General features: G+C 41.8%; 7 protein-coding genes across 7 annotated transcripts; 3 read left to right on the forward strand and 4 right to left on the reverse strand.

The window, feature by feature from the left end:
- Nucleotides 1-3,459: 3,459 nt before the first annotated feature.
- Nucleotides 3,460-4,142, reverse strand: LOC121508714 (histone H1-like). The gene has a single exon (XM_041785742.1). The coding sequence runs from the start codon at nucleotides 4,140-4,142 to the stop codon at nucleotides 3,528-3,530; it is 615 nt and encodes a 204-aa protein (XP_041641676.1). The 3' UTR covers nucleotides 3,460-3,527.
- A 4,160-nt stretch (nucleotides 4,143-8,302) lies between these two features.
- Nucleotides 8,303-8,773, forward strand: LOC121508138 (histone H2A). Its single transcript, XM_041784719.1, has one exon. The coding sequence runs from the start codon at nucleotides 8,321-8,323 to the stop codon at nucleotides 8,702-8,704; it is 384 nt and encodes a 127-aa protein (XP_041640653.1). The 5' UTR covers nucleotides 8,303-8,320; the 3' UTR covers nucleotides 8,705-8,773.
- A 1,770-nt stretch (nucleotides 8,774-10,543) lies between these two features.
- Nucleotides 10,544-10,917, forward strand: LOC121508139 (histone H2B type 1-O-like). Its single transcript, XM_041784720.1, has one exon. It carries the CDS (start codon nucleotides 10,549-10,551, stop codon nucleotides 10,915-10,917), a length of 369 nt encoding a protein of 122 aa, XP_041640654.1. The 5' UTR covers nucleotides 10,544-10,548.
- Nucleotides 10,918-13,496: 2,579 nt separating this feature from the next.
- LOC121508137 (histone H1-like) lies at nucleotides 13,497-14,131 on the reverse strand. Its single transcript, XM_041784718.1, has one exon. The coding sequence runs from the start codon at nucleotides 14,103-14,105 to the stop codon at nucleotides 13,497-13,499; it is 609 nt and encodes a 202-aa protein (XP_041640652.1). The 5' UTR covers nucleotides 14,106-14,131.
- An 8,295-nt stretch (nucleotides 14,132-22,426) lies between these two features.
- On the forward strand, nucleotides 22,427-23,033 carry LOC121508289 (histone H1-like). Its single transcript, XM_041785033.1, has one exon. It carries the CDS (start codon nucleotides 22,440-22,442, stop codon nucleotides 23,031-23,033), a length of 594 nt encoding a protein of 197 aa, XP_041640967.1. The 5' UTR covers nucleotides 22,427-22,439.
- A 1,052-nt stretch (nucleotides 23,034-24,085) lies between these two features.
- On the reverse strand, nucleotides 24,086-24,479 carry LOC121508298 (histone H2B type 1-O-like). The gene has a single exon (XM_041785042.1). The coding sequence runs from the start codon at nucleotides 24,474-24,476 to the stop codon at nucleotides 24,108-24,110; it is 369 nt and encodes a 122-aa protein (XP_041640976.1). The 5' UTR covers nucleotides 24,477-24,479; the 3' UTR covers nucleotides 24,086-24,107.
- A 2,788-nt stretch (nucleotides 24,480-27,267) lies between these two features.
- Nucleotides 27,268-27,721, reverse strand: LOC121508295 (histone H2A). Its single transcript, XM_041785038.1, has one exon. The coding sequence runs from the start codon at nucleotides 27,705-27,707 to the stop codon at nucleotides 27,324-27,326; it is 384 nt and encodes a 127-aa protein (XP_041640972.1). The 5' UTR covers nucleotides 27,708-27,721; the 3' UTR covers nucleotides 27,268-27,323.
- Between the last annotated feature and the right edge of the window lie 98 nt (nucleotides 27,722-27,819).

A 27,819-nucleotide genomic window follows, 5' to 3' on the forward strand; every position in this document is an offset into this window, starting at 1 on the left:
ATCATGAAAATGTATATAAAAAGGAGGGGGAATAAAAGGGGAAAAAATAAAATAAAAAGTAGAAAATCAAAAATAGGGAAAAAAGGGTCAAATTATTTGATGACTGTGAACTGTGACTTGACTGACTTGATTAACCAGGCTTCCTCCTTTGCCACCCCCCAGACCCTGGAAATGCTCAAGCTGAGAACTGGGACTGAAAAGGACTGCTGGTCCTGAGCTGTCCCTACAAGAACCACGTCATTGCTGCTGCTGCTGCTGCTGCTGCTGAGTTTATAACAGAAAAAAAAAAAATCTAAAAATCTTGACTGACTTGAATAACCAGGTTAACTCCTTTGCCCCTAATCCATGAGACCCCCCTGAGAAAAAAGAAAAGATATGGCCTGCAGATTTTTCAGTATCTCATGATTCGTGAAAATATGTTGAAATGCAATGGAAATTAAACCAGTAAGTGGAGAATATAAATGTAAATGTTCTCTGAGTTGGTCAAAGTATGGTTAAGATAGGTTCAACTATTGATTCAAGTGTTTTTATTTAAAAACACGTAACCCCTGGCTCTGTGAACGGATGCTGATACATTTTATATCGTGTTAATGGGTTTTGGGGAAAATATAAACTTAGTCTGGAGGACCTGCTGATTAGTTCGCAGGAATGGACTTTCTTTACAACAGAGAAGCTCAAATATTTCTTAAGAACAGAGGAGTAAGTTCAGAGAAAAACTTCATGACCAAAAAAAGTCATGCTTATAGAAAATATTCATGGTAGGTTTCAGGGTGGATCAAAGGGATAAACATAAAAAGGGAGGGGGGTGGGGGCTCTAAAAGGGCCAATATGTTAATAACAATAGGGAAGTCTGTTTTCATGGGACCCTGTATCCCTTGAGCCCCCACCCCTGAATAGGACTGTCCTCTGAGGCTCTACCGCAAATCTCAGCCAATCCTGCGTGAGCATCAGCGCGTGGTCATTTACACCTGGACTGAGAAAAGACAGCGATCATTGTTGCAGTGATGCAACAATGCATCACTGAAATAGAAGACTGGTCAAACCTCTGGAGAATCACCCTCAACCCTGTCAAAACCCAATGTGTCATCTTCACCAAAAACCAACACCGACAGTTCAACAACATCCACCTCACCCTTCACAACCAGCCCATAACCATCAGCAAAGAAGCAACATTTCTCGGTATCACCTTCCAAAGCAATATGACCTGGACCAAACACATCAATAACCTGGAACACAAAGCCAACAACAGACTCAACCACCTCAAAGCCCTCTGCGGAAAGCATGGCGCCTCACCCTCCACAATGACCAAAGTTTACCTTGTATACATCCGGCCCCTGTTTGAATACTCCGCCCCTGCCTGGATCACCGTATCAGACCACCAACTCAACCGTCTGCAAACCATCCAGAACAAAGCACTGAAACTGGCCCACAGACTCCCACCATTCATCAGCACCCACTACGTCCACTCCATATCCGGCATCAAAACTATCAAACAACGACACCAAGCAATAGCCATCAAGTATATCTCATCTGCCTCACAAAACCCCGCCCTCAGGAAAACCATCAAAGAAGCTCACCAATCAGTCAACACCCCTCTGTACTCATCCTTCAGTTTAAAGACCCCCAGCCTCCCAACCCTCCATAACCCTGATCACTGCTGCCTGAGACAACACACAACATGAACTTACACTAAACAACACTACACAACACCATACAATACCACACCACACATTACACAGCATGCACACACTCTGATCATTCACATTCACATTTACTCAAAATAAATAAATAAATAGAAAACAAAACAAAAACAAGCACCCCTCAACACCCCCGCCCTCTCTCTCCCTATCTCTCTCTCTCTCTCTCTCTCTCTCTCTCTCTCTCTCTCTCTCTCTCTCTCTCTCTCTCTCTCTCCTCTTTATTTATTTATTTTTTCCTTGGTACTCACATGTGTCTCATCCTCTCGAGTCCTCTGCCTCCCTCTTCTTCAGCCAGAATCTCAACCCTACCATGGACAGAAAAGGGCACAGGCCCTGAACTGTCCCTCCGGGCTCAAGACTACCTTTGACCTTTGACTGATGAGGAACTATTTCTGTCCGCGTTACTGACTGAGAAACGATCATACCTGATACCGTGAAAGCACCCAAGAAGGGCTCCAAGAAAGCCGTCTCGAAGGCCACGAAGAGCGGCAAGAAGAGGAGGACTAAGAGGAAGGAGAGCTACGCCATCTACGTGTACAAGGTGCTGAAGCAGGTGCACCCTGACACCGGCATCTCCTCCAAGGCTATGGGCATCATGAACTCGTTTGTCAGCGACATCTTCGAGCGCATCGCCAGGGAGGCCTCCCGTCTGGCTCACTACAACAAGCGCTCCACCATCACCTCCAGGGAGATCCAGACCGCCGTCCGCCTGCTGCTACCCGGAGAGCTGGCCAAGCACGCCGTGTCTGAGGGCACTAAGGCTGTCACCAAGTACACCAGCTCCAAGTAAACTCACGCTGCTAAGCAGCTGGAGAAACCCAAAGGTCCTTTTCAGGACCACCCACCACATACATCAAGAGACGTTTTCCATCTGTGGGTCATCAATTAAAATGAATAAATGGTGGTGTAGATAGCTTGAGATGGAATGTAGCGAATAATAGCTGCGACATTTGATGATCACGTTAACAAGCTTCTGCACGTCGTAGGCATGCTGAAACACCAATAACTTTTTTCCCTGTAAGGGGGGAAATTCACTGACACTGTATCCCACAAGTGCGACGCGATGAATATTGGGCCATTCTCAGAATGTCATCTACTTATTTCACCACATGTGAGCACATTTTCAAGCTTCTGGTTGTGCTTGGTGCTGCTGGAGAGGATTTCTCCCGCTGCTTAAAGAACTCCAGGCACAAGTGTGAGCTGCGCGCGCTCTGCTTGCTTGAAATGCCCGCGAGCACCAGAACAATAGCAGATCATGGGGTCAACGAGAAGTCTTTGATTATCAATATTTTGGACACCGCTCATTTAAATATCCTGAAACATCGTTTGTCAGCGTCAAGTCTACATGAAACACATGCAGCAGTAATGTGAAGAAACATTTCACTAGTGTGATCTGACCTCCCGTCCCTCTGCTGTGCGTCTCATCAGCGCTCAGTGTGAGGAAAAGCCCGCCAACAACAAAAATATGTCAAACAGTGTGAAGTCCGTTTGACTCAGGTCCAGGGATTGAAGGTGACATTTAAGTAATGTTGTATGTGATCATTATTCAGACTTGTATCATATTTGAAGAATACGTAATGAAGAGCTGCATTTTGAATGTTAGCGCCCATTAAAAGCTACAAAGGGAGGGACGGGGTTGATATTATAATGTATTATATATTATATTATTATATTTTTACATTTTGATTGTGATTATCAGCGGTTCAACAGTTTCTGGAACAATTGCAATGCCCAGAGTTGATTAAAGGATGCATTATTCTCTTTACTGTTGTGTGTGGCTCTTAAAAGAGCCTTTGTTGAGGACGTGTAGATGACAAGAAGAACAGCTCACTTCTTCTTGGGTGCTGCCTTCTTGGCTTTGGGCTTTGCGGCCTTCTTTGCTGGAGCTTTCTTGGCTTTGGGGGCCTTCTTGGGTGCTGCCTTCTTGGGGCTCTTGGTGGCCTTCTTGGGGCTCTTGGCTGCTTTCTTGGCCGCTGCTTTAGGTTTGGTGGCCTTCTTGGGAGACTTCTTAGCAGCAGCTGCTGGCTTCTTAGCTGCTGCTTTCTTGGGCTTCTTGGCTGCTGCGGGTTTCTTTGTTGCGGGCTTCTTGGCTTTAGCGGGGGCTTTCTTTGCCGGCTTCTTGGCCTTCTTCTCCGCTGCCTTCTTGCTCATCTTGAAGGAGCCAGAGGCCCCGGCTCCCTTGACCTGAGTGAGGGTCCCCTTGGCCACCAGGCTCTTGACGGCGGTCTTGACGCGGGCCTTGTTCTTGTCCACATCGTAGCCTCCTGCAGCGAGAGCCTTCTTGAGAGCAGCCAGGGACACCCCGCTCCGCTCCTTGGACGCGGCCACAGTTTTGAGGATGAGCTCGCCCACGCTGGGTCCGCTCTTCTTGGGCTTGGAGCTCTTCTTCTTGGCCGCTTTAGCCGGAGCGGCGGCTGGAGCTGCTGGAGCTTCTTCTGCCATCGTTTGGTGGAGATGTGTTCACGACACGAGAGATCTCAAACACTCAGAGAGGAGAGAGGTGGAAAATCCAGGGCGGGAAGCTGGACTTAAACCTACCACGAGAACCGTAGAGACTCAACGCCGTTCACGGCTCCTCTGTCCGGTCTTAAACAGGTCCACTTGTGTTTTCTCGTCGCTGCTAAAAGTCTTCAAACTAAAGGTGGGAGACTTACTGAAGGCTGTCAGTGAAGGGAGCACACAGCGGACTTGTTTCTCTTCATATTTCAGTCATGTTTAGCTCTGAACTTCTCTTGATTTTCTTCACAGAGACTCCAAAAGTCACACATTCATCTTCATGGTAACACTGCTGTGAGCTTTTCCTCCTCGTTTCGCTCCTAAAATGATGTCAAATGTATCAAAGCTGAGTGGAAATGAGTTTTCCTGCTGAGTCACATGTTTATTGATGATCACAGAACTAAATCAGTCATCTGTTTGAGTGTATTTTACAATTAAATCAGCTTTATTAGAGAGCAGCAAACACACTGATGATGACGAGGCCAGGCTTCATACCAGCGCTGTTGGTTGTGGTTGTTGGTTAATCTTTGATCTTAAAAAAAAATCACTGAGAAAGAAAATAAACACGAATGTTTCACTGATGTTATGTAAGTTCAGTCACTGATAGTGAAAGTCTTTTGAGGGAAAACATATGTAGAAGGTATTCAGAGCTGTCCATCATGACACAACGCCATTTTATCAAAATAAATCTATTATTGAGTTAAATCAGTAGAACAAGTAAATATTAATGAAGAGTGTAAATAAAGAAAAGGTTCAGAAATGGAACAATAAAACATTCTGATTTTGTGTTAGGATGATTTAGTCTGACCTTATTGACTCCAATCATGGGAAACAATTAACTTGAGCGTTTTTCTGCAATTCATAGCTAATTTAGTCACTTCATTTTTAGTAAAAAGAAAAAACAAAAAATAATACATAAATCAATAGAATAGTGCAAAACACACCGAAATATGGGAAATCAAGCTTTGAAAGCTCAAAGATTTCTGGGGGAGGACGCCCAGACCCCCACACGAAGTAAATCTACATGCCTCCCTAACTTTTTTTGTGCATTTTTCAAGATTATGAGAAATTACAATGTATCTTGACAGGTGCACAAAGAAGAAACATACAAGACTGTTGAAAAAAAATATATATATACCACAACCAATAAAAAGGAGAAAGGAACAAAAAAGAAAAGAAAGAATATGTGTATATATATACACCCACATGTACACATACATATATAAACATACACATACAAAAAATCCTCGAAGTAGTAATAATAATAATAATAGTAACTGAGTTTTGATAAAATAGCAGATTGCATTAAAGTCATATAGTACATTCTTTGATTGACTTCCTCCACTTTTTAGTATGGTAATTAATTATCATTATTATAATTAGTATGGGTGACATCCAAGGAACTTATTTCATGTGCTTAAAGCAGCGAGTGGATACATGCTTGCAGGCAGTCAAACAATGGGATTCATGTCTACATTAAATATTAAAGGAGAAGAGAAAAAACAAAACAAAACAGAACAACAAACAAAAAAAAAACATGGAGCACTGCATTCCTATTCATCAATTTTGATCTATTAATCATCTGCAGTTTTGCTCATTGTGCATCTCTCCCATTACTCCCATCTTTTTTCAAAAACAGAGCTGAGTTCTGATTTTCATTGTAATTTTTTCCATTCCATAAAATCTCATTTACAAGGTCCTTCCATTTTGCTTTTACTGAACTGTCATTTTTCAACCAGTGCCTTGTAATTTGTTTCATTCTAGCTGCTCTTAAAACTAAAAACAAGTGAGAGTCAGTCTTCTTAATCTCTTCTGGTAATTTTCCTAGAAGAAGAACCTGTGGGTCATAATTCAGAGAGATACACAAAATGTCTGAGATTTCTCAAAGCAAGTTATCCCAAAATTCCCTAATACCTTTACATGACCGTGATTTGCCATTTGCTCCCCACATTCTCTCCAACATCTTGATGTAGTGTTGTTTTTGTACTTACTTTGAATTAGGGGAGTCTTAAAATATCTTATTAAAACTTTCCACATGTACTCTCTCCAGTAATTTGAATTGGTTGTATGATGTATGTTTTTACACATTTTTCCCAATCAGTTAAAGATATATTGCACGCAAGTTCATTTTCCCATTTATTCTTAATTTTGACACAGAGTTGCTTGACCTGGCTGTTATTGGATTTAATTATTTTAACCACATTAGTTAAAGCTTTTGATTTTCTTCACAGAGACTCCAAAAGTCACACATTCATCTTCATGGTAACACTGCTGTGAGCTTGTCCTCCTCGTACCAGCGCTGTTGGGTGTGGTTGTTGGTTAATCTTTGATCTTTAAAAAAAAATCACTGATCACTGTTTCCCTGATGTTATGTAAGTGCAGTCACTGATAGTGAAAGTCTTTTGACATGTGATTTACTTTTTGGTAGTTGTTCAAGTTTCAGAGTAAGGTAGAGGAAAAGATAAAATAAATACAGGTGCTGAGTGAATGACAATTATGAAGAAAATATGAGGATAGCACAGATATAGCTTTTACAGGAGAAGATTCTCCAGGAGAGTGAAATGACATCAGGGAAAGAAAAAGGGAGGAAATGTGTGACAAGTCAAGAGAGAAGAAGGGGAGAACTGTTACAGAAAAACCTGAGGTGGAATTCAGATTTGAGGAATCATGAAACATGAAGTAAAAGAAAGGTAAAAAGAGAACGAGAGAGGAAGGAGAGAAGAGGAAGTGAAGTCACTAGTCTAGTGATTTTAAATTTAGGTGAAGACAAAGAGGCAGAAGATGAAACTGTTGATCAGATAATAGAGCTGTGTTACAGAAAAGATAACAGAGGTGCCAAGAGTTGATGTGACTAAGACGCATATAAAACTTGATCTTTTAGTGGCAGTATAATGGTCATAAATCTAAAAATCCTTTTGTTATATGTTTTCTTCAGAGGAGCAAACTTCCATCAAGGAGTAAAAGAGTGGAGCAGGGAGAGAAAGGGAGAGATTTAAAGATTAGAGGACTAAGAGAGAGCAGAGTGAGTCACAGAGGAATTATTCAGATAGTCACTGTATAATAAGTCAGATTTGAAATTCTTTTATGCTGTTTGCCTTGGGAAATTTTAAAGACAAACATAATAGGCTAACAGGTGTAAATGTAACACTTGTGTGTTTATTATGAGATAAAGTAATAATCAACACTATAAGATGATAGAAATTATTTTGTAGGAGACACACTAAGTTCCTCCAAATAAATTTGGAGTCTGACCAGAGGCAAACAAAACCCTTTAGTTTGTAGTGAGGTGGCTCTTAAAAGAGCCGTTGGGGGTTGATAATATTGATCAGAGGGTTTAAGCTCTCTCTCCACGGATGCGGCGGGCCAGCTGGATGTCTTTGGGCATGATGGTGACTCTCTTGGCGTGGATGGCGCACAGGTTGGTGTCCTCGAACAGACCCACCAGGTAAGCCTCTGAGGCCTCCTGCAGAGCCATGACGGCCGAGCTCTGGAAGCGCAGGTCGGTCTTGAAGTCCTGAGCGATCTCACGGACCAGGCGCTGGAAGGGCAGCTTGCGGATGAGCAGCTCGGTGGATTTCTGGTAGCGACGGATCTCTCTCAGGGCCACGGTACCGGGCCTGTAACGGTGAGGCTTCTTGACGCCGCCGGTGGCCGGGGCGCTCTTGCGGGCAGCCTTGGTGGCCAGCTGCTTCCTGGGGGCTTTGCCTCCGGTGGATTTACGAGCGGTCTGCTTGGTTCTTGCCATCGTCTCTTACTTTCTCTCGGACTAGGAGAAATATGCTTAAAAGAGCGGAGAAGAGCTGCTCTTAAAGCAGAGGAGAGGCAGTGAAACGGTGACGCTGCTTCAGACCTCCGCTCTCTGATTGGTGTCGGGCTGCTCCTGCAGCTCAGCCTCGCGGGGGGAGATAAGCCCCCGCATCAGTGTCCGCTGCTGATTGGAGACAGGAGAGTTCAAACAGTCCGCCAACAGTCAGTGAGGAGCCTCCCTCTGCTGCTCTGCTGGAAGCCTCTTTTCTCATTTGCCCGGCAGGAAAACGAGCGGGCTCCTCGGAGATATAAGGGGGGCTGTGGCCGCTCTCAGACATCATTTTTCTGAGTCCCAACTTCAGAAAGACTAACTAACCATGAGTGGTAGAGGAAAGACCGGTGGAAAGGCCAGAGCCAAGGCTAAAACTCGCTCCTCCCGTGCTGGACTCCAGTTCCCCGTGGGTCGTGTCCACAGATTGCTCCGCAAAGGAAACTACGCCGAGCGCGTCGGAGCCGGAGCCCCCGTCTACCTGGCGGCTGTGCTGGAGTATCTGACCGCTGAGATCCTGGAGCTGGCTGGAAACGCTGCCCGCGACAACAAGAAGACCAGGATCATCCCCCGCCACCTGCAGCTGGCTGTCCGCAACGACGAGGAGCTCAACAAGCTGCTGGGAGGAGTCACCATCGCTCAGGGTGGTGTGCTGCCCAACATCCAGGCTGTTCTGCTGCCCAAGAAGACCGAGAAGGCCGCCAAGAAGTAAATCTGCCCCTCTCCACAGCAGACCCCCAAACGGCTCTTTTAAGAGCCACCCAACATCACCACTGAAGAGCACCTCTGCTAATACCTGTGTACAATTGTTGCTAATGACATCGACAGAGTATTCACTTGATCTGATGATTCTTTCATTACAAATGCCATGAGGGCTCCATACCTGATTTATGGACTACATATCCTCACTACTCAGCATTTACACATAACGAACAGGAAAATAAAACTAGGGTTATGAACTGTTATTAAACTGATCAGACATGTTCCAGAAGCACTAAAGAACTGTCCTGTAAGCTTTACCAGAAAAACCAACACCAATGGCTGCATTGAGATGAAATCCACATCGTTACAGAGCGCACCAGAGCTCGTCGTCTCCTGACCAGCTATTTGGAGTCTTTATTTAAAAAAAAAAAAAAAAAAAATTCATTTATTTGATAGGGAAGTCATGCGCAAGCAGAAATTTATATAATAATAAGAGATAGAAATTCTTAAAAAAAAAAACAAACACGCCCCAGAGAAAAAAGGGCACTTTCTCTTGAGAAAGAAAAAAGGCAGGTGCTCAAGCTCCCTGTGATGTCTACATGTGTACTTGCCTGAACCAGGGGTTAAATTAGTCCAGGCTGGCAGCTAATAATGACTGATCTGTCCATATCTGGAACGTTACTGCTGGTGGGGATGCATGTTTGAGTGTTTTCTTTCTTTCGTGCTTCATTCAGTGAAAAAACTTGGATTACCAACGTGAAAGGAGTTATTCGTCGAGGGCAGAGCTTCAGTGAATGCATCACAATATGATAGACAGTGACTTTGTTTTTACAAACCTCTGTCATTTCAGGAAGAGGAAAACTGCAGATATAAAAAACCACAGCTCATTGCCCTGGAACGTTTTAAGTGATAGATCACAAGTGTCAAACTCAAGGCCCGGGGGCCAAATCCGGCCCTTGGAACAGTTAAATCCGGCCCGCAAGATGATCACATATTTCTGTTCTGACTGGCCCATCAGTCTGAGGTCTGCGGATTTCCTCAAGTATAAAAAATGTCAACGTATCCTTGATGAAAGATATCCTTGTTGAGTCACAAAATCTGAAAAAGGAAGGAGATAAGAAGTCAGGAATGTGGGGAAAGAAATTAATTTCTGTTTTAATTTCATATCAATGTAGCATCTCACAATTTGGACTCAAACTTAGGATTTTGACTTTTATTTATTTCATACTTTGAGCATTTCAACTCATAATTTTGACTTCTTATACAATATTTTGAGCTTTAACATTCATAATTCTAATGTTTAATCTATATTTTGACCTTATTAACCAATTATTTTGCATTTTGTCTAATACATTTATCACATTTACAAAAACATAAATGTATATTAACCACATAGTTCTTTTATATGGAAAAGCACTTAGTTTAAATTTGACCCTGCTGTGATACGGTAGCGCACATCCGCAGTTTGCTGTATGTAAGGTTGACAAGATGGCTGATTAAATGAGTAAACGTTATGCTGAGTCCGCTTCATCAACACATCACATTTTCAATCTACTTTTGAGAGATCTCTCAAACTGTTCAAAAAAAGTCTCCCATATCTTTTTTCATGTCCCTTAATGTTTTTTTCCCTCCTATATACCATGTCCCCCCCCCCCCTTTTAACCCTGAATTCCTGGAGACCACCCTGAACAGGACTCAGCCTCCTCCCTCCCTCTGGAGCTCGACCACGCGGTCGATTTTCAGCCAATCCTACGTGAGCATCAGCGCGTGGTGATTTACACCAGGACTGAAGAAATTCAGGGATCGGGGCAGGGTCGAACTATTCCGCTCTGTGTTACTCACTGAGAAACTATCATGCCTGATACCGTGAAAGCACCCAAAAAGGGCTCGAAGAAAGCCGTCTCGAAGGCCACCAAGAGCGGTAAGAAGAGGAGGACTAAGAGGAAGGAGAGCTACGCCATCTATGTGTACAAGGTGTTGAAGCAGGTGCACCCTGACACCGGCATCTCCTCCAAGGCTATGGGCATCATGAACTCGTTTGTCAGCGACATCTTCGAGCGCATCGCTGGGGAGGCCTCCCGTCTGGCTCACTACAACAAGCGCTCCACCATCACCTCCAGGGAGATCCAGACCGCCGTCCGCCTGCTGCTGCCCGGAGAGCTGGCCAAGCACGCCGTGTCTGAGGGCACCAAGGCTGTCACCAAGTACACAAGCTCCAAGTAAACTCACGCTCATTAACTATAACGGTCCTTTTCAGGACCACCTAATATTCAAAAGAGTAATCATCCTCGTGTTTAAGCCTCACAGTTCACTGTAATTATAGTAAGTAATATATGACCAATCTTGCAGTGCAAAAACACATGAACTCTAATCAAAAACACAAATGCCATCGAAACAACCCCCTGATGTTAATCTGTTTCGTGTGGCTGCGCCACCATGTTCCTGTAGGTGAGTATTCTGGAAATGATTCTGGTGGAAAGGAACAAAAGAACCCTGCACATATGCAAATATACTACAAATGTGCACTAGAAGTGCAAATGTTCCTCTCGGCACATACCTAATTGTGTTGAAATCTCCAAAAGAAACAATAAAATAAAATCATTACTACCTGAGGGATTTCATTTGATATAAACATGAATGAAAACGTTTGTAAATTTAAAGGGAAGCTTTTGTCTTGAGGTCAGTGTGTCTTTTTAACCATTTGTAAGTTATGAAATCTCCACCCTCAACCATATTCACATGATACGCAATAAGGAAAATACTTACATACAACAATAATGCTTAAAATGGGGGTTGAGTTTGGTGTTGGTTTTGTGCAGTTTATATGACGAAGAGATGACGAAGAGATCTTGTTCGTTGAATGAAATTAGCGGTAGCCTGATGGAGTCCATAGACCCGAAGAACTAGATGAATAAAACCTGCACATGCTGTGACTCCATGAGAATCTGTGGCAATGGTGAGCTGTGAAGTATGAAAAAGATCCAGCAACAAACTCTTTGACCCAAACATATGACATAGATAAAACATCAGCAATATTATTCCAACAGGGACAAGTTATTCACAGCCTACCCATATGGACATGACAGAAGTAATGTCATAACCAAATGTAATGTCAATTTTATTGTAATCTATTGCACTATCCTGGCCTTATCAGATGACAAACTACAGCAAACATTGTAGAACTGCCTTTATCAAACTGAAATTACACCATAAATACGTAAACTTAGTTGTCTGGTTGTCAGGATAAATCTCTTTGAGTAACAGTGAGGTGGCTCTTAAAAGAGCCGTTGGGGGTTGAGTGTATTGATCAGAGGATTTAAGCTCTCTCTCCACGGATGCGGCGGGCCAGCTGGATGTCTTTGGGCATGATGGTGACTCTCTTGGCGTGGATGGCGCACAGGTTGGTGTCCTCGAACAGACCCACCAGGTAAGCCTCTGAGGCCTCCTGCAGAGCCATGACGGCCGAGCTCTGGAAGCGCAGGTCGGTCTTGAAGTCCTGAGCGATCTCACGGACCAGGCGCTGGAAGGGCAGCTTGCGGATGAGCAGCTCGGTGGATTTCTGGTAGCGACGGATCTCTCTCAGGGCCACGGTACCGGGCCTGTAACGGTGAGGCTTCTTGACGCCGCCGGTGGCCGGGGCGCTCTTGCGGGCAGCCTTGGTGGCCAGCTGCTTCCTGGGGGCTTTGCCTCCGGTGGATTTACGAGCGGTCTGCTTGGTTCTTGCCATCGTCTCTTACTTTCTCTCGGACTAGGAGAAATATGCTTAAAAGAGCGGAGAAGAGCTGCTCTTAAAGCAGAGGAGAGGCAGTGAAACGGTGACGCTGCTTCAGACCTCCGCTCTCTGATTGGTGTCGGGCTGCTCCTGGAGCTCAGCCTCGCGGGGGGAGATAAGCCCCCGCATCAGTGTCCGCTGCTGATTGGAGACAGGAGAGTTCAAACAGTCCGCCAAAACTAAACGACAGTCCGTCCGTTACTCCATTCTATTTCCATCTATTGTTCATCTGTTTATCAACGGAATAAAATGTGACCCCCTCTGTAATGTAGACACATTTTACTGAATTAGAAACATGGAAAATAATCAAAGACAATTCAGTTTTAACTACGACCGGTTCTTCTTTATTTTTGCACAAAATCTACCACTTTAACAGTTGATTTGGAAATAGATAATTACTCATATTTATAATCACAATACTAGGTTGACCGTTAGGTTTCATCATATAGATAATAATAGGATGACTGATTCGGTTTTTTAATGAAACTTGTGAAGCTGAGATAAAAAAGAAAATCTGGCTTGTTGTGTTTTACCATCGAAATACAGATTGATAGAAGACTTGGTTCTTATTCTATGTTCAAAGCCATTATAGGAACAATGGGTGACGGGTGAAAGAATTTCTAGCGTCTTTTCGAAAACATGAAACTACACATATGATAAAAGAAGTAAGAAAGACGTGTTGTTTTAAAAGTTAAATATCTATAAATGGCAGTGATGGGAAATTAATCACTCTGATCTGGTGCACTTCTGGCTCTGTCAGCTGCCAAACGCCCCCTCCCCTCTGAAGCAGTTTTGTAACTTATTTCCCTATGAGACTTTTGACGCATTTGAAGTGTGTGGCTATATTCCAGATATAGTTGCACTTACGGTGTTGGGCACAAAACAGGTGGTAGTGTAACAGAGTGAGCCATGTTAGTGTCCAGGGTACATCACCGATTATAAATCTATACTTAGTTAAAGATATTTGCTCTGTACTGATGTGGGTGGCTCTTAAAAGAGCCTTTGGGTGGAGAAGAAGAAGAAGAACAGCTCACTTCTTCTTGGGTGCTGCCTTCTTGGCTTTGGGCTTTGCAGCCTTCTTTGCTGGAGCTTTCTTGGCTTTGGGGGCCTTCTTGGGTGCTGCCTTCTTGGGGCTCTTGGTGGCCTTCTTGGGGCTCTTGGCTGCTTTCTTGGCCGCTGCTTTAGGTTTGGTGGCCTTCTTGGGAGACTTCTTAGCAGCAGCTGCTGGCTTCTTAGCTGCTGCTTTCTTGGGCTTCTTGGCTGCTGCGGGTTTCTTTGCTGCGGGCTTCTTGGCTTTAGCGGGGGCTTTCTTTGCCGGCTTCTTGGCCTTCTTCTCCGCTGCCTTCTTGCTCATCTTGAAGGAACCTGAGGCCCCAGTCCCCTTGGTGTGGACCAGGGTCCCCTTGGCCACCAAAGCTTTTACGGCCACCTTCACGCGGGCCTTGTTCTTGTCCACATCGTACCCACCGGCAGCGAGAGCTTTCTTCAGAGCAGCCAGAGACACTCCACCACGCTCCTTGGACGCGGCTACAGCTTTGACGATGAGCTCGCCCACGCTGGGTCCGCTCTTCTTGGGCTTGGAGGCCTTCTTCTTGGCCGCTTTGGCCGGAGCTGGAGCTGCTGGAGCTTCTTCTGCCATCGTTTCTCTTCAATCTGTTCACAGCACGACAAGTCAACTAGAATCAGTGTTTGGTAGCAGACAGCATGGAGGCGTCTTTATAAACACCATGAGAACCGGAGAGACTCAACCACGCCTCGGCTCTGAAAACAGCTCATCTTGTGTTTTCTTCTCACTTCTTAAACTGCTCAAACTAACTGCACAAGAATCCCTGACTGCTGTCATGAAGGGAGCACATGTCGGACTTCTTTCTCTCCATGTTGAACTCATCTGGAGCTCTGAACGGCTCCTCATTTTCTTCACACAAACGTCTAAAGTTACATTTTCATGGTCATGAAGCGGCTTTTCTCTTTCATTTGTCTCCTAAAATGACCCAAAAGCCCCCAAAACGGAGTGAAAATGACTCCTGTGCTTATCCACATGTTTATTGAAGGAAACTAAACTAAATCAGTCATGTGTTTGAGTTTGCTTTGGAATAAAATCCGTTTTGGTAGAGAGCAGCAAACACAGTGAGGATGGCCGAGGCCAGGCGGCAGAGCAGCGCTGCTCCTTCTGATTCTTACCTTTAACATCAGTTTGTTGAAGTAACAAAGTAACAAACAAAGACTAAAGTATCAGCGATGTAACATAATGGACCAAAAAGCCTCCTTGTTAAAATAAAAGTCAGATGAGAGAAAATCTATAGAAAGATTTCAAACTCTGTGTCAGCTCCAGGATCTCCATAACAATGATAAAAATGTTTAAACAGCTTTGTATGATAATAGTAGTTTAAATTAAATCCTGATTCATTTGTAGTATTTCCAGATGTACAGAGGAAGAAACGCAAAGTTTGTTACTAGGCCCTCTCAGCTGCCATGATGATAGATAAAGGTCATGTTTTTGAGTCTCTATGTTTCAAACGTATTCTTCATCTTTTTAATTAACCTGAGAAAAACGTCAAAATAACTTTTTTTAAATTCACAATTTATGTAACATGATTTAATTGTCCATCACCCTTACCCTTGTGTTTAATTAACACTGTATATCACATATTGGATATAATTTTATATTATTTTGTTTTTAAACTGGAGGTTGAAAACGTTAGATTTTATTTTTCTCTTCTTATTAAACAATAAGTTCAGCTCTTATCAAGAACACATAAACATATTTACAGGAAACCAACTATAAACCGATTTCTAAATTATGAATATGGCATTTAAGTTTTTTTTTTTTTTTTTTTTTTTTTAATCAAATCAATTTTTAAAACCTGTTTAAATATATTTTTAACACTGGGTATAAATATGAAAGCCCATTTTTTGCCACCTGTACGTGTAGAGCTATGAAGTTTCTATGAAGTTTGTAATTTTGAGGCAAATATGGGATTATTAAATAAAACATATGAGTATTAAATCAAAGTTATAAAAGCTGAAATTCTGGGAGAAAACAAACGAAGATTATCTCATAATTTATCCTCCATGTCATAATTTCAACTAAAGTTCATTTATCTGTGATATCCCAGATATCACAGATTTGTAGTGTTGTCTGTTCTGTTTTTGTGCTCTTGTTTATGTGTTCACAGGAGATTTCTTTTTCATTAAAACATTAACTTTGACAAGATGAAACTTTTCTACTCCAGATACAGAATTTCCAGGAATCATCCAGATCACGGGTGTCAAACTAAAGGCCTAGGGGCCAAATCCGGCCTGTGGTGCAGTTACACCCGGCCCACCAGATCATATGATATTTTCATTATAACTGGCCAGCCAGCATGAGGTCTGCAGATTTCCTCCAGTATAAAAATGTTAACTTAACCTTGATGATAATAATCCTTGTTGAGTCATAAAAATCAGAACGAGTAAACATTAAAAATAACTTGATAAAAAGACAGGAACGTGGGGAAGAAATGACTGTTTTCTCTATATTTTTAATTTTGCATTTCACAGTTATGACTAAAAGTCATGGTTTTGACTTTTTATTTTATATTTGTACCTTGTAGATCAATAATTTTGAATTTCAAATCCTATTAAGACCTTTTAAAGTCATGATTTTGACTTTTATCTCATGATTTGACCCTTTTCAACTCCTAACTTTAACTTTCATCTCGTGTTTTTCCTTAAAGACTTGTGATTTTTAATTTTATCTCAGTTTTTTTGATCTCTTAAAATCATGACTTTGACTTTTATCTCATGATTTGACCTTTTTCAGCTCCTAAAATACAGTTTGATCTGTTGTTTTTACCTTTAAAATGCATGATTTTTAATTTTATCTCAGTTTTTTGACCATTAAAAAAAAATCATGATTTGACTTTTATCTCATGATTTGACATTTTTATCTCCAAACTTGAAATGTATCTCTTTTTACCTTTAAAACTCATGATTTTTAATTTTATCTCAGTTTTTTGACCATTAAAAAAATCATGAATTTGATTTGTATGTCATGATTTGACTCAACTCCTAACTTTTATCTCATTTTTTTAAAATCTCATTTTCTTGACCTTAAAGACTTGTAATTTTTAATTTCATCTCAGTTTTTTGATCTTTTACAATCATGAATTTGACTTTTATCTCATGATTTGACCCCTTACCTTAAAGATTTTTAATTTGATCTCACATTTGACCTTTTATTAACTCCTAACCTTAACTTTTATCTCAATTTTTTTTACCTTAAAACAAATTTTTAATTTTATCTCTGTTTTTCACCTTTTAAAATCATGATTTTGACTTTTATCTCACGTTATGACTTTTTCAACTCCTAACTTTAAATGTATCTCTTTTTTACCTTATAAACTCATGATTTTAATTTTATCTCAGTTTTTCAATCTTTTAAAATCATGATTCTCACTTTTATCTCATGATTTGACCTTTTTCAACTCCTAAATTAAAATTTTCTCTCTTTTTTAACCTTAAAAACATATTATTTTTAATTTTTCTCTCATTTTTTTACCCTTTAAAGTCATGATTTTGACTTTTATCTTATGATTTGACTTTTTTCAACTCCTAATCTTAACTTTTTTTCTCTTCTTTACCTTAAAAACCTCATGATTTTTAAATTTTATTTCAGTTTTTTGATCTTTAAAATCATGATTTTGACTTTGATCTCGTGATTTGACCCTTTTCAACTCCTAACTTAAAATGTATCTCTTTTTTTAACTTAAAAACTCATGATTTTGAATTTCATCTCAGTTTTTGATTTTTTAAAATTCATGGCTTCAATATTCTGTCTCATAATTTACCTTTAAACGCCTTATTTTGACTTTAAATGTCATGTTTTTACCTCTTAAACTTATAAGTTTGCCTTTTTTTTTTCTCAGATTTTGAGTTTTTAAGTTATGATGTAAACCTTTTAATAGCAAAATCACCCCATAATTCATTTGTAGTGGAAAAAAAAAGGACATTTATGGTTAAATATCGACCCTATTAGGCCCTCAGGTTAGACCCAAGTTCAGAATCCGGCCCCTGCTGTGATTGAGTCTGACACCCCTGATTTAGATTCTTCAGAATAGAATAATGCTTTTTTTTTTTTTTTTTTTTAAATAAAGTAGAAACTTCCATTAATTAATTTATTAATTTAATTATTCATTTTATTTTATTCAGTAGTTTTGAGGTTAGTTTGAATATATCCATCCATCTGCTTATCCAGGCTAGGGTCACAGTGGCAGCACACTAAAGTGTAACAGGTCTCAGACTGAGATCCCATAAACAGATAAAGTTCCTGTAGGTGAAAGGGATGAAACAGACAACCACACTTATAACTTCAGCTTAGCTCAGCAAAGTGAGGAAACAAAGCAAAGAGAATCAGTGGGAAAAGCACAGCGCCACACTGCCTCCTGCTGGCCAAGGTAGGTATCCAGGTTTAAAAAAAACAACAACCATCAAATCTGTTATAAAATACACATAACTGGTCAGGTTCGCTCACATCACACTCTTCCTTTTACAGGAAAAATATTTTCCACAATTCAATGTAGTGGGACCCATATGAGCCAGACGTTATTTCTCGGTCCTGAGCACAGAAATGTAACCTTATTGTTATTATGTCATCAAATGAAAAGCTGATTAACGGCTCTTAAGTGCCCTGATACACATCCAGTTTTCAAAACCTTTTTCTTTACCTCTCCACACACAAAGAAGTTTGAATGACAGGGAATAGTAAAGACATTTTGTTAGTCTCAAATTTGATTTGGCAAATCATGTGAATAGTTTCCTGAAGGTGTTACAAGAGAAAGCCAAGTGTCACTTTCGTGTCATCTGTATTAAATAAATGCCCAGCCTCAGCTGTCGTTGCTTGCAGAGGTGTGGGATGGATGAACACGGAGCTCTTGTGCGTGTCAGCCGCCGAGCATCGCCACGTAGAGAGTTTCCCTGTGGGCCCATGGGCTTGTGTGCCAGTGGACCGGGAAAGGAGCGCAGCACTTTTCTCCTGAGAGCGCGTCAAGTACTGAGCACGAACGTGCCATCAGAGATTACATTTATTAAATCACAATAAGATTCAAATAAAGCTAAAAGCTATATAAGAACAAAGAAAGTTACGTGATTACCACTAAAAAATACCCAAATATCCCACCATGTGGTCAAAAAACCTGGAAAAAAAATCGTTAGTGATATGAACAACAACAGTGATTATACATAGAGGCAATAACATTTAAAACGGTCTAGAATAGTCAACTAAGTTTATTATACCAACAGCTTTCATCTTCCTGAGGTGATAGATGATATTTTTAAATACAGTCACTGTCCATCATGTTCTGGTGGATTACTATTTTTGCTCTTGTTTTCCAGATATGCGTGTTCATCACACACATGACCATCCAGAACAGTCTCCTGTGATTGTCACGCTAACAGCCCGAGGCCTCAGTCAGGACGTTTGATAAAGTCAAAAACATTTAAGATCAGCCTTTATGTTTAAACCCTTTGGCTGCTCCAGACTAGGCTATTCAGGCTGTTTAGAGAGGTCACAGGTTGTGCTGTCTGCATACAGCAACCTTATAAAGTCCGCTAACTCAAGAAAATCCCCGGTAAACGCACCATGCACACACAAGGCCAACAGCCTGGTTAGCTCGGGGATCAGAACCCGCGGCTCTAAAGCCACGCAGTCCTAGAGATCAGGCTGTGGGGGGTTTGCGCTCATAAGAAGAGCTCAGTTGTTATCGTCTGAGCTTTGCTTGTGTAAACAAGAGGGGAGGAGGGACGTAAACGTACGACTAGATGCTCAAATCTGATGAGATTTAGGTGATATTACCGGTGCGTCAAGAGGACTAACGTTGTGCCAAAGGATCGTCAGTCATGGGCTGCATGGGCCAAAAGAAGAGGTAGCTACCATTTTATTGTTACACCCAGCTGTGCTATGATGTCTTGTTGTGTTTTGCGAGTCTCTAAATCTTTGTGCCATATCAGTGTAACCGTGGAGCTGTCCTTGGTGCTGAAGTCTGAGACTGGCAGCTGTCAGGGAGAGTGAGGCAGAGATAGGCTCACTGGAAACAGCTGATTCTGCGCCTCTCTCCCTGTGTTTATTTTGAGAGACTGTTGCGTTTGCAGTGTATATTTCTACGGACGGTTTTTGAAAGGTTTTCGGTGAATAAAACATGGTCAAAAAAGAACACAATGGCGTTTGGTTACTGTGATTTTGCCATGCTGTAATTTGCACTGTAGAGATTATATTGCACGTTGGTTGGTTGTTCTGTGTTGCTCATTTATTGACCAACTCGGTCTCCAATGTTTCAGGTAAAGCTTGTTATTATCATTTGTTCTGATGTTTGTTTGGATTTTGAAAAGGGCTGGTCCTCTGAAAATGCCAGAGTGATTTATATATCACTACCTAGACATTTCTTTCGTTTTCTAATTTACTTCAGAATTTTGCTACAAAATCAACAGACCTATCCATGAGATTCTCATGGCTGTGGAAATACATGATTTTGTCCTGAACTGATCACTTGTTTGCTTCTTTTGTGAGTGTCCAGAATTAGGTCAAGTCTGTAATTACTAAACATAATATCAGTTTAGGCCCTCCTGATGTTCTTGTTGTTGTTGAGCTACAATGGCATTACAAAGATAATTTGATGCATTACTGAAACAGAATAAGGTGATGTTGTTGTTAAAGGTTGATAGCTGGGTAGTAACACTAGCACCATGTAGCCTCACTAACCTGTTTTATTGTATGTTAGCTCTGATCAACTAAGAGGCTACAGTATCAATTAATGCTTGTAGAAGGACCTTGTAGAAGATTGGGAGAAAGAAGGTGTGGATGATGGAGAAGAAAGCAGGGACAGAGAGCAAGATTGGGGTGAAGGGGAGAGGAAAGCAGGCCAAATAAAGGTATTTTTCCTTAGGGTTGTGATTAGGAGGAGAGGTGCATAAAGAACCACAAGTGGTGAAGCCATGTCCCTATGTGAGGGTCAGAAAGCCAAACTAGTACTTTTTTTTTTTTTTTTCAAACTTAGGGAGAAAGCTGATAAACACATACTTTAATTTGAAGAAAATAGTTCACACAATTAAAATTGATCTGAAGCGTAAAAAAAAATTAAAATAAGGAAATGATGTAGTTATAAATTAAAATGCAAGGATACTCTTAAAATAAAGTAATACTGTTTGCTTGGCTGGCAGGGGCCCTGTGTAAATACCCTGGATGTTTGTAAATCAGGACATCTTGATAACAGTGTATTGGTGTCGTTTGTCCAAGCCAGCCCCTGGCAAAGGATCAGAGCAGAGTGGACTACAGTAGATGGAGCTAGTAGAACACCAGAAGTTTTGGATGATTGTGGTTGTTTTCATCTTTCACTACATCTTCAAATTCCCTTTAAGTATCTGTGAAATCAGAAAATGTCATCCCTTTTTGAGCACTCAGTGCCTGCACGGTGGAATGTGCAGAGCACTGCTGCAAAAACTCCAAATCGTCCAAAACCACGCTATAAAAATGTTTTACAGATTATAGGCTACGCAGATAACCAGTATGCCCACAAACTCTCTGGCCTGATTTAGAGAGTCTCTGTCCTGCTAGTATTCACATTTGCATTTAAAGCTGAGAAAACACAACAATAAAGTCAATATTTGAATATTAAAAACATGTCAAAGAGCTAAATATGGTACAATGTTATTATCCACTTCATTTTGAAGAGTAGTTAAATGAGATGAGGTGTGATATAATAATCCAGGCTTCTAATGTTTCAGTTAAAAGCTTTTTAAACAAATGGAAATGTTTCAACTATTAAAAAAAACCTATTGTCATACTGTTTGGATTACAGTGGATTATTCAGAGGCTGGTCTCCAGTAAAAGCCAGGCCCACAAATACAAATTTAACTGTGATTAAACCTCAATTTAAATAGGGGAAAGTCTGTATACCTGTATGGTTACAGACTTTTTGAATGCCTCTTCTGGGGATGAGAAATGAGCAAAAATGCATTTTTCTGATATATAATTTTATAAATAAGTTTAACTTAAAGGTGTGAATCCAGAAACTTCTAAATAGTTTCACATAGTATCTTGGATAAAAATGTATTAAAACAATATATATTTTCATCACCAAATAAACAACAAAAACCTGACTAAATGTTTTTAAACCATGGTAAATAAAACATTGAGTTAAATGTGACATGAAATTATGTCCATCAGTGTTGAAAAATACTTTTTAAACGACTATAAGGGGAATAGTGAGATAGGCTATTTATTTTCCAGGTTTATTCGAACTGCTATTATCTACTTCCATTCAATTTTTTGAAAATAGTAATGTATATATAATATTTTTTTGTTTGTTTGTTTTCTGGCTTTTTGGTCCATTATGTTTCATCGCTGATACTTTAGTCTTTGTTTGTTACTTTGTTACTTCAACAAACTGATGTTAAAGGTAAGAATCAGAAGGAGCAGCGCTGCTCTGCCGCCTGGCCTCGGCCATCCTCACTGTGTTTGCTGCTCTCTACCAAAACGGATTTTATTCCAAAGCAAACTCAAACACATGACTGATTTAGTTTAGTTTCCTTCAATAAACATGTGGATAAGCACAGGAGTCATTTTCACTCCGTTTTGGGGGCTTTTGGGTCATTTTAGGAGACAAATGAAAGAGAAAAGCCGCTTCATGACCATGAAAATGTAACTTTAGACGTTTGTGTGAAGAAAATGAGGAGCCGTTCAGAGCTCCAGATGAGTTCAACATGGAGAGAAAGAAGTCCGACATGTGCTCCCTTCATGACAGCAGTCAGGGATTCTTGTGCAGTTAGTTTGAGCAGTTTAAGAAGTGAGAAGAAAACACAAGATGAGCTGTTTTCAGAGCCGAGGCGTGGTTGAGTCTCTCCGGTTCTCATGGTGTTTATAAAGACGCCTCCATGCTGTCTGCTACCAAACACTGATTCTAGCTGACTTGTCGTGCTGTGAACAGATTGAAGAGAAACGATGGCAGAAGAAGCTCCAGCAGCTCCAGCTCCGGCCAAAGCGGCCAAGAAGAAGGCCTCCAAGCCCAAGAAGAGCGGACCCAGCGTGGGCGAGCTCATCGTCAAAGCTGTAGCCGCGTCCAAGGAGCGTGGTGGAGTGTCTCTGGCTGCTCTGAAGAAAGCTCTCGCTGCCGGTGGGTACGATGTGGACAAGAACAAGGCCCGCGTGAAGGTGGCCGTAAAAGCTTTGGTGGCCAAGGGGACCCTGGTCCACACCAAGGGGACTGGGGCCTCAGGTTCCTTCAAGATGAGCAAGAAGGCAGCGGAGAAGAAGGCCAAGAAGCCGGCAAAGAAAGCCCCTGCTAAAGCCAAGAAGCCCGCAGCAGCCAAGAAGCCCAAGAAAGCAGCAGTTAAGAAGCCAGCAGCTGCTGCTAAGAAGTCTCCCAAGAAGGCCACCAAACCTAAAGCAGCGGCCAAGAAAGCAGCCAAGAGCCCCAAGAAGGCCACCAAGAGCCCCAAGAAGGCAGCACCCAAGAAGGCCCCCAAAGCCAAGAAAGCTCCAGCAAAGAAGGCTGCAAAGCCCAAAGCCAAGAAGGCAGCACCCAAGAAGAAGTGAGCTGTTCTTCTTCTTCTTCTTCTTCTCCACCCAAAGGCTCTTTTAAGAGCCACACACAACAGTAAAGAGAATAATGCATCCTTTAATCAACTCTGGGCATTGCAATTGTTTCGAGGAAATGTTGAACCGCTGACAATTACAATCAAAAGGCAATAATATAATAATAATATTACTTATAATACAGTATAATATCAACCCCGTCCCTCCCTCCCTCAATACACAGAAACCAACACAAGGAGAGTTGTAGCTTTTAATGGACACAAACATTCAAAATGCAGCTCTTCATTATGTATTCTTCAAATATGATACATTTATTTCTTTAAGTCTGAATAATGATCACATGCAACATTACTCAACTGTCACCTTCAATCCCTGGACCTGACTCAAACGGACTTCACACTGTTTGACCTACTTTTGTTGCTCGCGGGCTTTTCCTCTCACAGATCACACTAGTGAAATGTTTCTTCATATTACTGCTGCATGTGTTTCATGTAGACTTGACGCTGAACGACACTCATCAACCTACGATGTTCTAGAGCTGTGTCCGAAATATTGATTATTTAAAAACATTTCGTCGACCCTCATGATCTGCTATTGTTCTGGTGCTCGCGGGCATTTCAAGCAAGCAGAGCGCGCGCAGCTCACACTTGTGCCTGAAGTTCTTCAAGCAGCGGGAGAAATCCTCTCCAGCAGCACCAAGCAGAGACTGGAAAATGTGGAGAATTTGGGGGGATGGAAGTTTATTAAGTAGACACAGCAAATTCTGGAAATGGCGCAACATTAGTCTTGTCGCACGCGTGGGATGCTGTGTCAGTGAACTGACCCCCTTAAAAAGAATTAAAATGCGAGAAAAACACTCACTGTTATTGGTGATAGAGGAAACACTGCTTCAGCATGCCTATCGACGTGCAAGACCTTTGACGCAAACGACAAATAGGTCGCCCTTATTTACTACATCCTAGCATAAATTCAATCTCATTCATTACTCGCAAGAGGGAATGCAGCTCTTGACCTATGTGGTGGGTGGTCCTGAAAAGGACCTTTGGGTTTCTCCAGCTACTTAGCAGCGCGAGTTTACTTGGAGCTGGTGTACTTGGTGACAGCCTTGGTGCCCTCAGACACGGCGTGCTTGGCCAGCTCTCCGGGCAGCAGCAGGCGGACGGCGGTCTGGATCTCCCTGGAGGTGATGGTGGAGCGCTTGTTGTAGTGAGCCAGACGGGAGGCCTCCCCGGCGATGCGCTCGAAGATGTCGCTGACAAACGAGTTCATGATGCCCATAGCCTTGGAGGAGATGCCGGTGTCAGGGTGCACCTGCTTCAGCACCTTGTACACGTAGATGGCATAGCTCTCCTTCCTCTTAGTCCTCCTCTTCTTGCCGCTCTTGGTGGCCTTCGAGACGGCTTTCTTAGAGCCCTTTTTGGGTGCTTTCACGGTATCAGGCATGATTGTTTCTCAGTGAGTAACACAACAGTGGTTTCATTTCACGCTGGTCACTGGTTTTCTTCAGTCCTGGTGTAAATCACCACGCGCTGATGCTCACGCAGGATTGGCTGAAATTCGACCGCGTGGTCGAGCCGCAGAGGGAGGAAGTAGGCTGAGTCCTGTTCAGGGGGGTCTCCAGGAAGTCAGGGTCCTAAGGGAAAAAAAAACAAACAAACAAACAAACAAAAAAAAAAAAACATCGTATCACCACATTAAAATCTAACCTTTCCCTGTTGTTATTACATTATGTCTCGATACGAGCTTTAAAAACTTGAATAATTTGATACATCCTTAGAAAGGTCGAGCTTATTGTCCTCATGTTCTCAGTTTCCACTGTTCTCCACAAACATCTGAGCTTCCTGTTGAAGATAATGATGGGATGTAACCAAAGTCAAAGAGTTATCACGATTAACAACCTGCACAGGAAAATCTGTTTCTTTTGTTTCCAATATTAATTGATATTAATTTTAAGCTTTGCCTTTCAGCCCTGCTCCAACAATAATGATAACACAAACATGTAGACTAATAAACTGTACCAAAATCTAACATTTGATTCTGCAGTGGGACGACTTTTAAACATCGTTCTTTAGCAGATTTCTAGCTAATCCTTTTTAGTAGCTGACTGTTCACCTTTGCCAAACGTTCTCAAACTCTCTAACTCCATCACAATTATTATCCTCTGTTAGTGCCACAAGTAAAAGCTTCCACTGACAGTTCTTAGTCACCCTCACGCGCATTGGCGCCCAGCAAGACGTTGCAGAGAAAAGTTTTCTTTTTCCTCGTCCACTCAGCGCTGAACATATGGCCCTGTGTGGGACTGCTTAAACCCTACCTGCCCATTCCTCCTGGATCTCTGACCATGAACACCTGCTCTGGCAGTGGGTTTCACCCCCTCTCACCTTTTATTCACGCAAAAGGCCCAGATATGCCTGACAGATTTCATTTTCTTTCCTCACTCCAACACTCACAGTGGTTGTGGGCCCATAATGATCATAGCCTTATTTGATCAATGTTTAATTAAAACAGATTGTCTTTACTAGAGAGAGATGAAAAAGATTTTTAAAGGCTTTATAAGGAGAATGGGAACTTTCAAGAAAATATGTAGACCAGGGGTGTCAAACTCAATCACAGCAGGGGCCGGATTCTGGATTCAGGACTAACCTGAGGGCCTATAGGGTCACCTTTTTAACCATTAACTGTCAACCTTGTTTCACTAGTAATAATATATGAAAACAACAACAACAACAACAACAACAACAACAACAACAACAACAACAAAACCTTTGCACTGATGATAAATGATTTTGTTATTGAAAAACTTAAAAAAAAAAGATAAGTTAAAAGACTCACAATCTGAGAAAAGTAAATGTAGGCTATTAGTTCAAAAATCTCAAAACATTAAATTGAAATGGAAAATATAATATATTAGAAAGAAGTCAAAATCACTTAATTAAAAGTCAAAAAGTCTCAGTCTGGGATTATGAAGTCAAAGTTTGGAGTTGAAAATATGAGACAAAATACAAAATAATTGGTAAATAAGGTCAAAATATGGATTAAACATTAGATTTATGAATCTTAAAGATCAAAATATCATAAAAGAAGTCAAAATTATGAGTTGAAATGCTCAAAGTACAAAATAAAAAGTCAAAATCCTAAGTTTGAGTCCAAGTTGTGAGATGCTACACTGATATGAAATTAAAACAGAAATTAATTTTTTTCCCCACATTCCTGACTTCTTATCTCCTTCCTTTTTCAGATTTTGTGACTCAACCAGGATATCTTTCATCAAGGATATGTTGACATTTTTATACTTGAGGAAATCCGCAGACCTCAGACTGATGGGCCAGTCAGAACAGAAATATGTGATCATCTTGCGGGCCGGATTTAACTGTTCCAAGGGCCGGATTTGGCCCCCGGGCCTTGAGTTTGACACTTGTGATCTATCACTTAAAACGTTCCGGGGCAGTGAGCTGTGGTTTTTTATATCTGCAGTTTTCCTCTTCCTGAAATGACAGAGGTTTTTAAATACAAAGTCACTGTCTATCGTATTGTGATGCATTCACTGAAGCTCTGCCCTCGACTCCTAGTTTTGCTGATAATAGTAACGTCTGAATCATATCTACAGACTTTATGTCCATGATTTTTGAAGCCATATTGTGATTTTATTTTCCTGTGCCAAAACCTGCAGCGCTCTCCTGTCAGCTCTCTCAGAGCATCCGGTTGATCGTGTCCCTGTCCGTAAACAAAATGCTTTCTGGAGAGAGTCAGAGTTTCATGTAAAGAAGGTACTTCCCCTTAAATAACGGTCTAATTGCTCAGTGTCTCTGTTCCAAAGTCTCTGCTTGTGCGTGACGATGCGAATTAGCGGAGACGCTTAGTGGCCTGCAGCGCTGTGAGAGGAGCATCTGAGCTTGTGTGTTTGATGAATTAGAGCGACCCTTGTTGACATGCTTAGACAGTTATTAGTATCAAAATGCAAGTTTGGATTTGATCTCAATGCGGCCATCGGTATTGGTTGATCTAGTAAAGCTTACAGGACAGTTCTCCTGATAAAGTGGTAACAGTTCATAACCCTAGATTTATTTTCCTGTTCATTATGTGCAACTCCTGAGTAGTAGGGATATGTAGTCCATAAATCAGGGATGGAGCCCTCATGGCATTTGTAATGATAGAAATGTCACATCAAGTGAATACTCTATCGATGTCATTAACAATTGTACACAGGTATTAGCAGAGGTGCTCTTCAGTGATGATGTTGGGTGGCTCTTAAAAGAGCCGTTTGGGGGTCTGCTGTGGAGAGGAGCAGATTTACTTCTTGGCGGCCTTCTCGGTCTTCTTGGGCAGCAGAACAGCCTGGATGTTGGGCAGCACACCACCCTGAGCGATGGTGACTCCTCCCAGCAGCTTGTTGAGCTCCTCGTCGTTGCGGACAGCCAGCTGCAGGTGACGGGGGATGATCCTGGTCTTCTTGTTGTCGCGGGCAGCGTTTCCAGCCAGCTCCAGGATCTCAGCGGTCAGATACTCCAGCACAGCCGCCAGGTAGACGGGGGCTCCGGCTCCGACGCGCTCGGCGTAATTTCCTTTGCGGAGCAGTCTGTGGACACGACCCACGGGGAACTGGAGTCCGGCACGTGAGGAACGAGTCTTAGCCTTGGCTCTGGCCTTTCCACCGGTTTTTCCTCTACCACTCATGGTTAGTTAGTCTTTCTGAAGTCAGGACTCAGAGAAATGATGTCTGAGAGCGGCCACAGCCCCCCTTATATCTCCGAGGAGCCCGCTCGTTTTCCTGCCGGGCAAATGAGAA

The sequence above is a fragment of the Cheilinus undulatus genome, linkage group 4 (assembly GCF_018320785.1).
Source record: "Cheilinus undulatus linkage group 4, ASM1832078v1, whole genome shotgun sequence".
Classification (NCBI taxonomy): domain Eukaryota; kingdom Metazoa; phylum Chordata; class Actinopteri; order Labriformes; family Labridae; genus Cheilinus; species Cheilinus undulatus.

Coding starts and splice junctions, on each gene's coding strand:
- LOC121508298 (XM_041785042.1), bottom strand. CDS start 24,476: ATGCCTGATACCGTGAAAGCACCCAAAAAGGGCTCTAAGAAAGCCGTC.
- LOC121508289 (XM_041785033.1), top strand. CDS start 22,440: ATGGCAGAAGAAGCTCCAGCAGCTCCAGCTCCGGCCAAAGCGGCCAAG.
- LOC121508295 (XM_041785038.1), bottom strand. CDS start 27,707: ATGAGTGGTAGAGGAAAAACCGGTGGAAAGGCCAGAGCCAAGGCTAAG.
- LOC121508714 (XM_041785742.1), bottom strand. CDS start 4,142: ATGGCAGAAGAAGCTCCAGCAGCTCCAGCCGCCGCTCCGGCTAAAGCG.
- LOC121508139 (XM_041784720.1), top strand. CDS start 10,549: ATGCCTGATACCGTGAAAGCACCCAAAAAGGGCTCGAAGAAAGCCGTC.
- LOC121508138 (XM_041784719.1), top strand. CDS start 8,321: ATGAGTGGTAGAGGAAAGACCGGTGGAAAGGCCAGAGCCAAGGCTAAA.
- LOC121508137 (XM_041784718.1), bottom strand. CDS start 14,105: ATGGCAGAAGAAGCTCCAGCAGCTCCAGCTCCGGCCAAAGCGGCCAAG.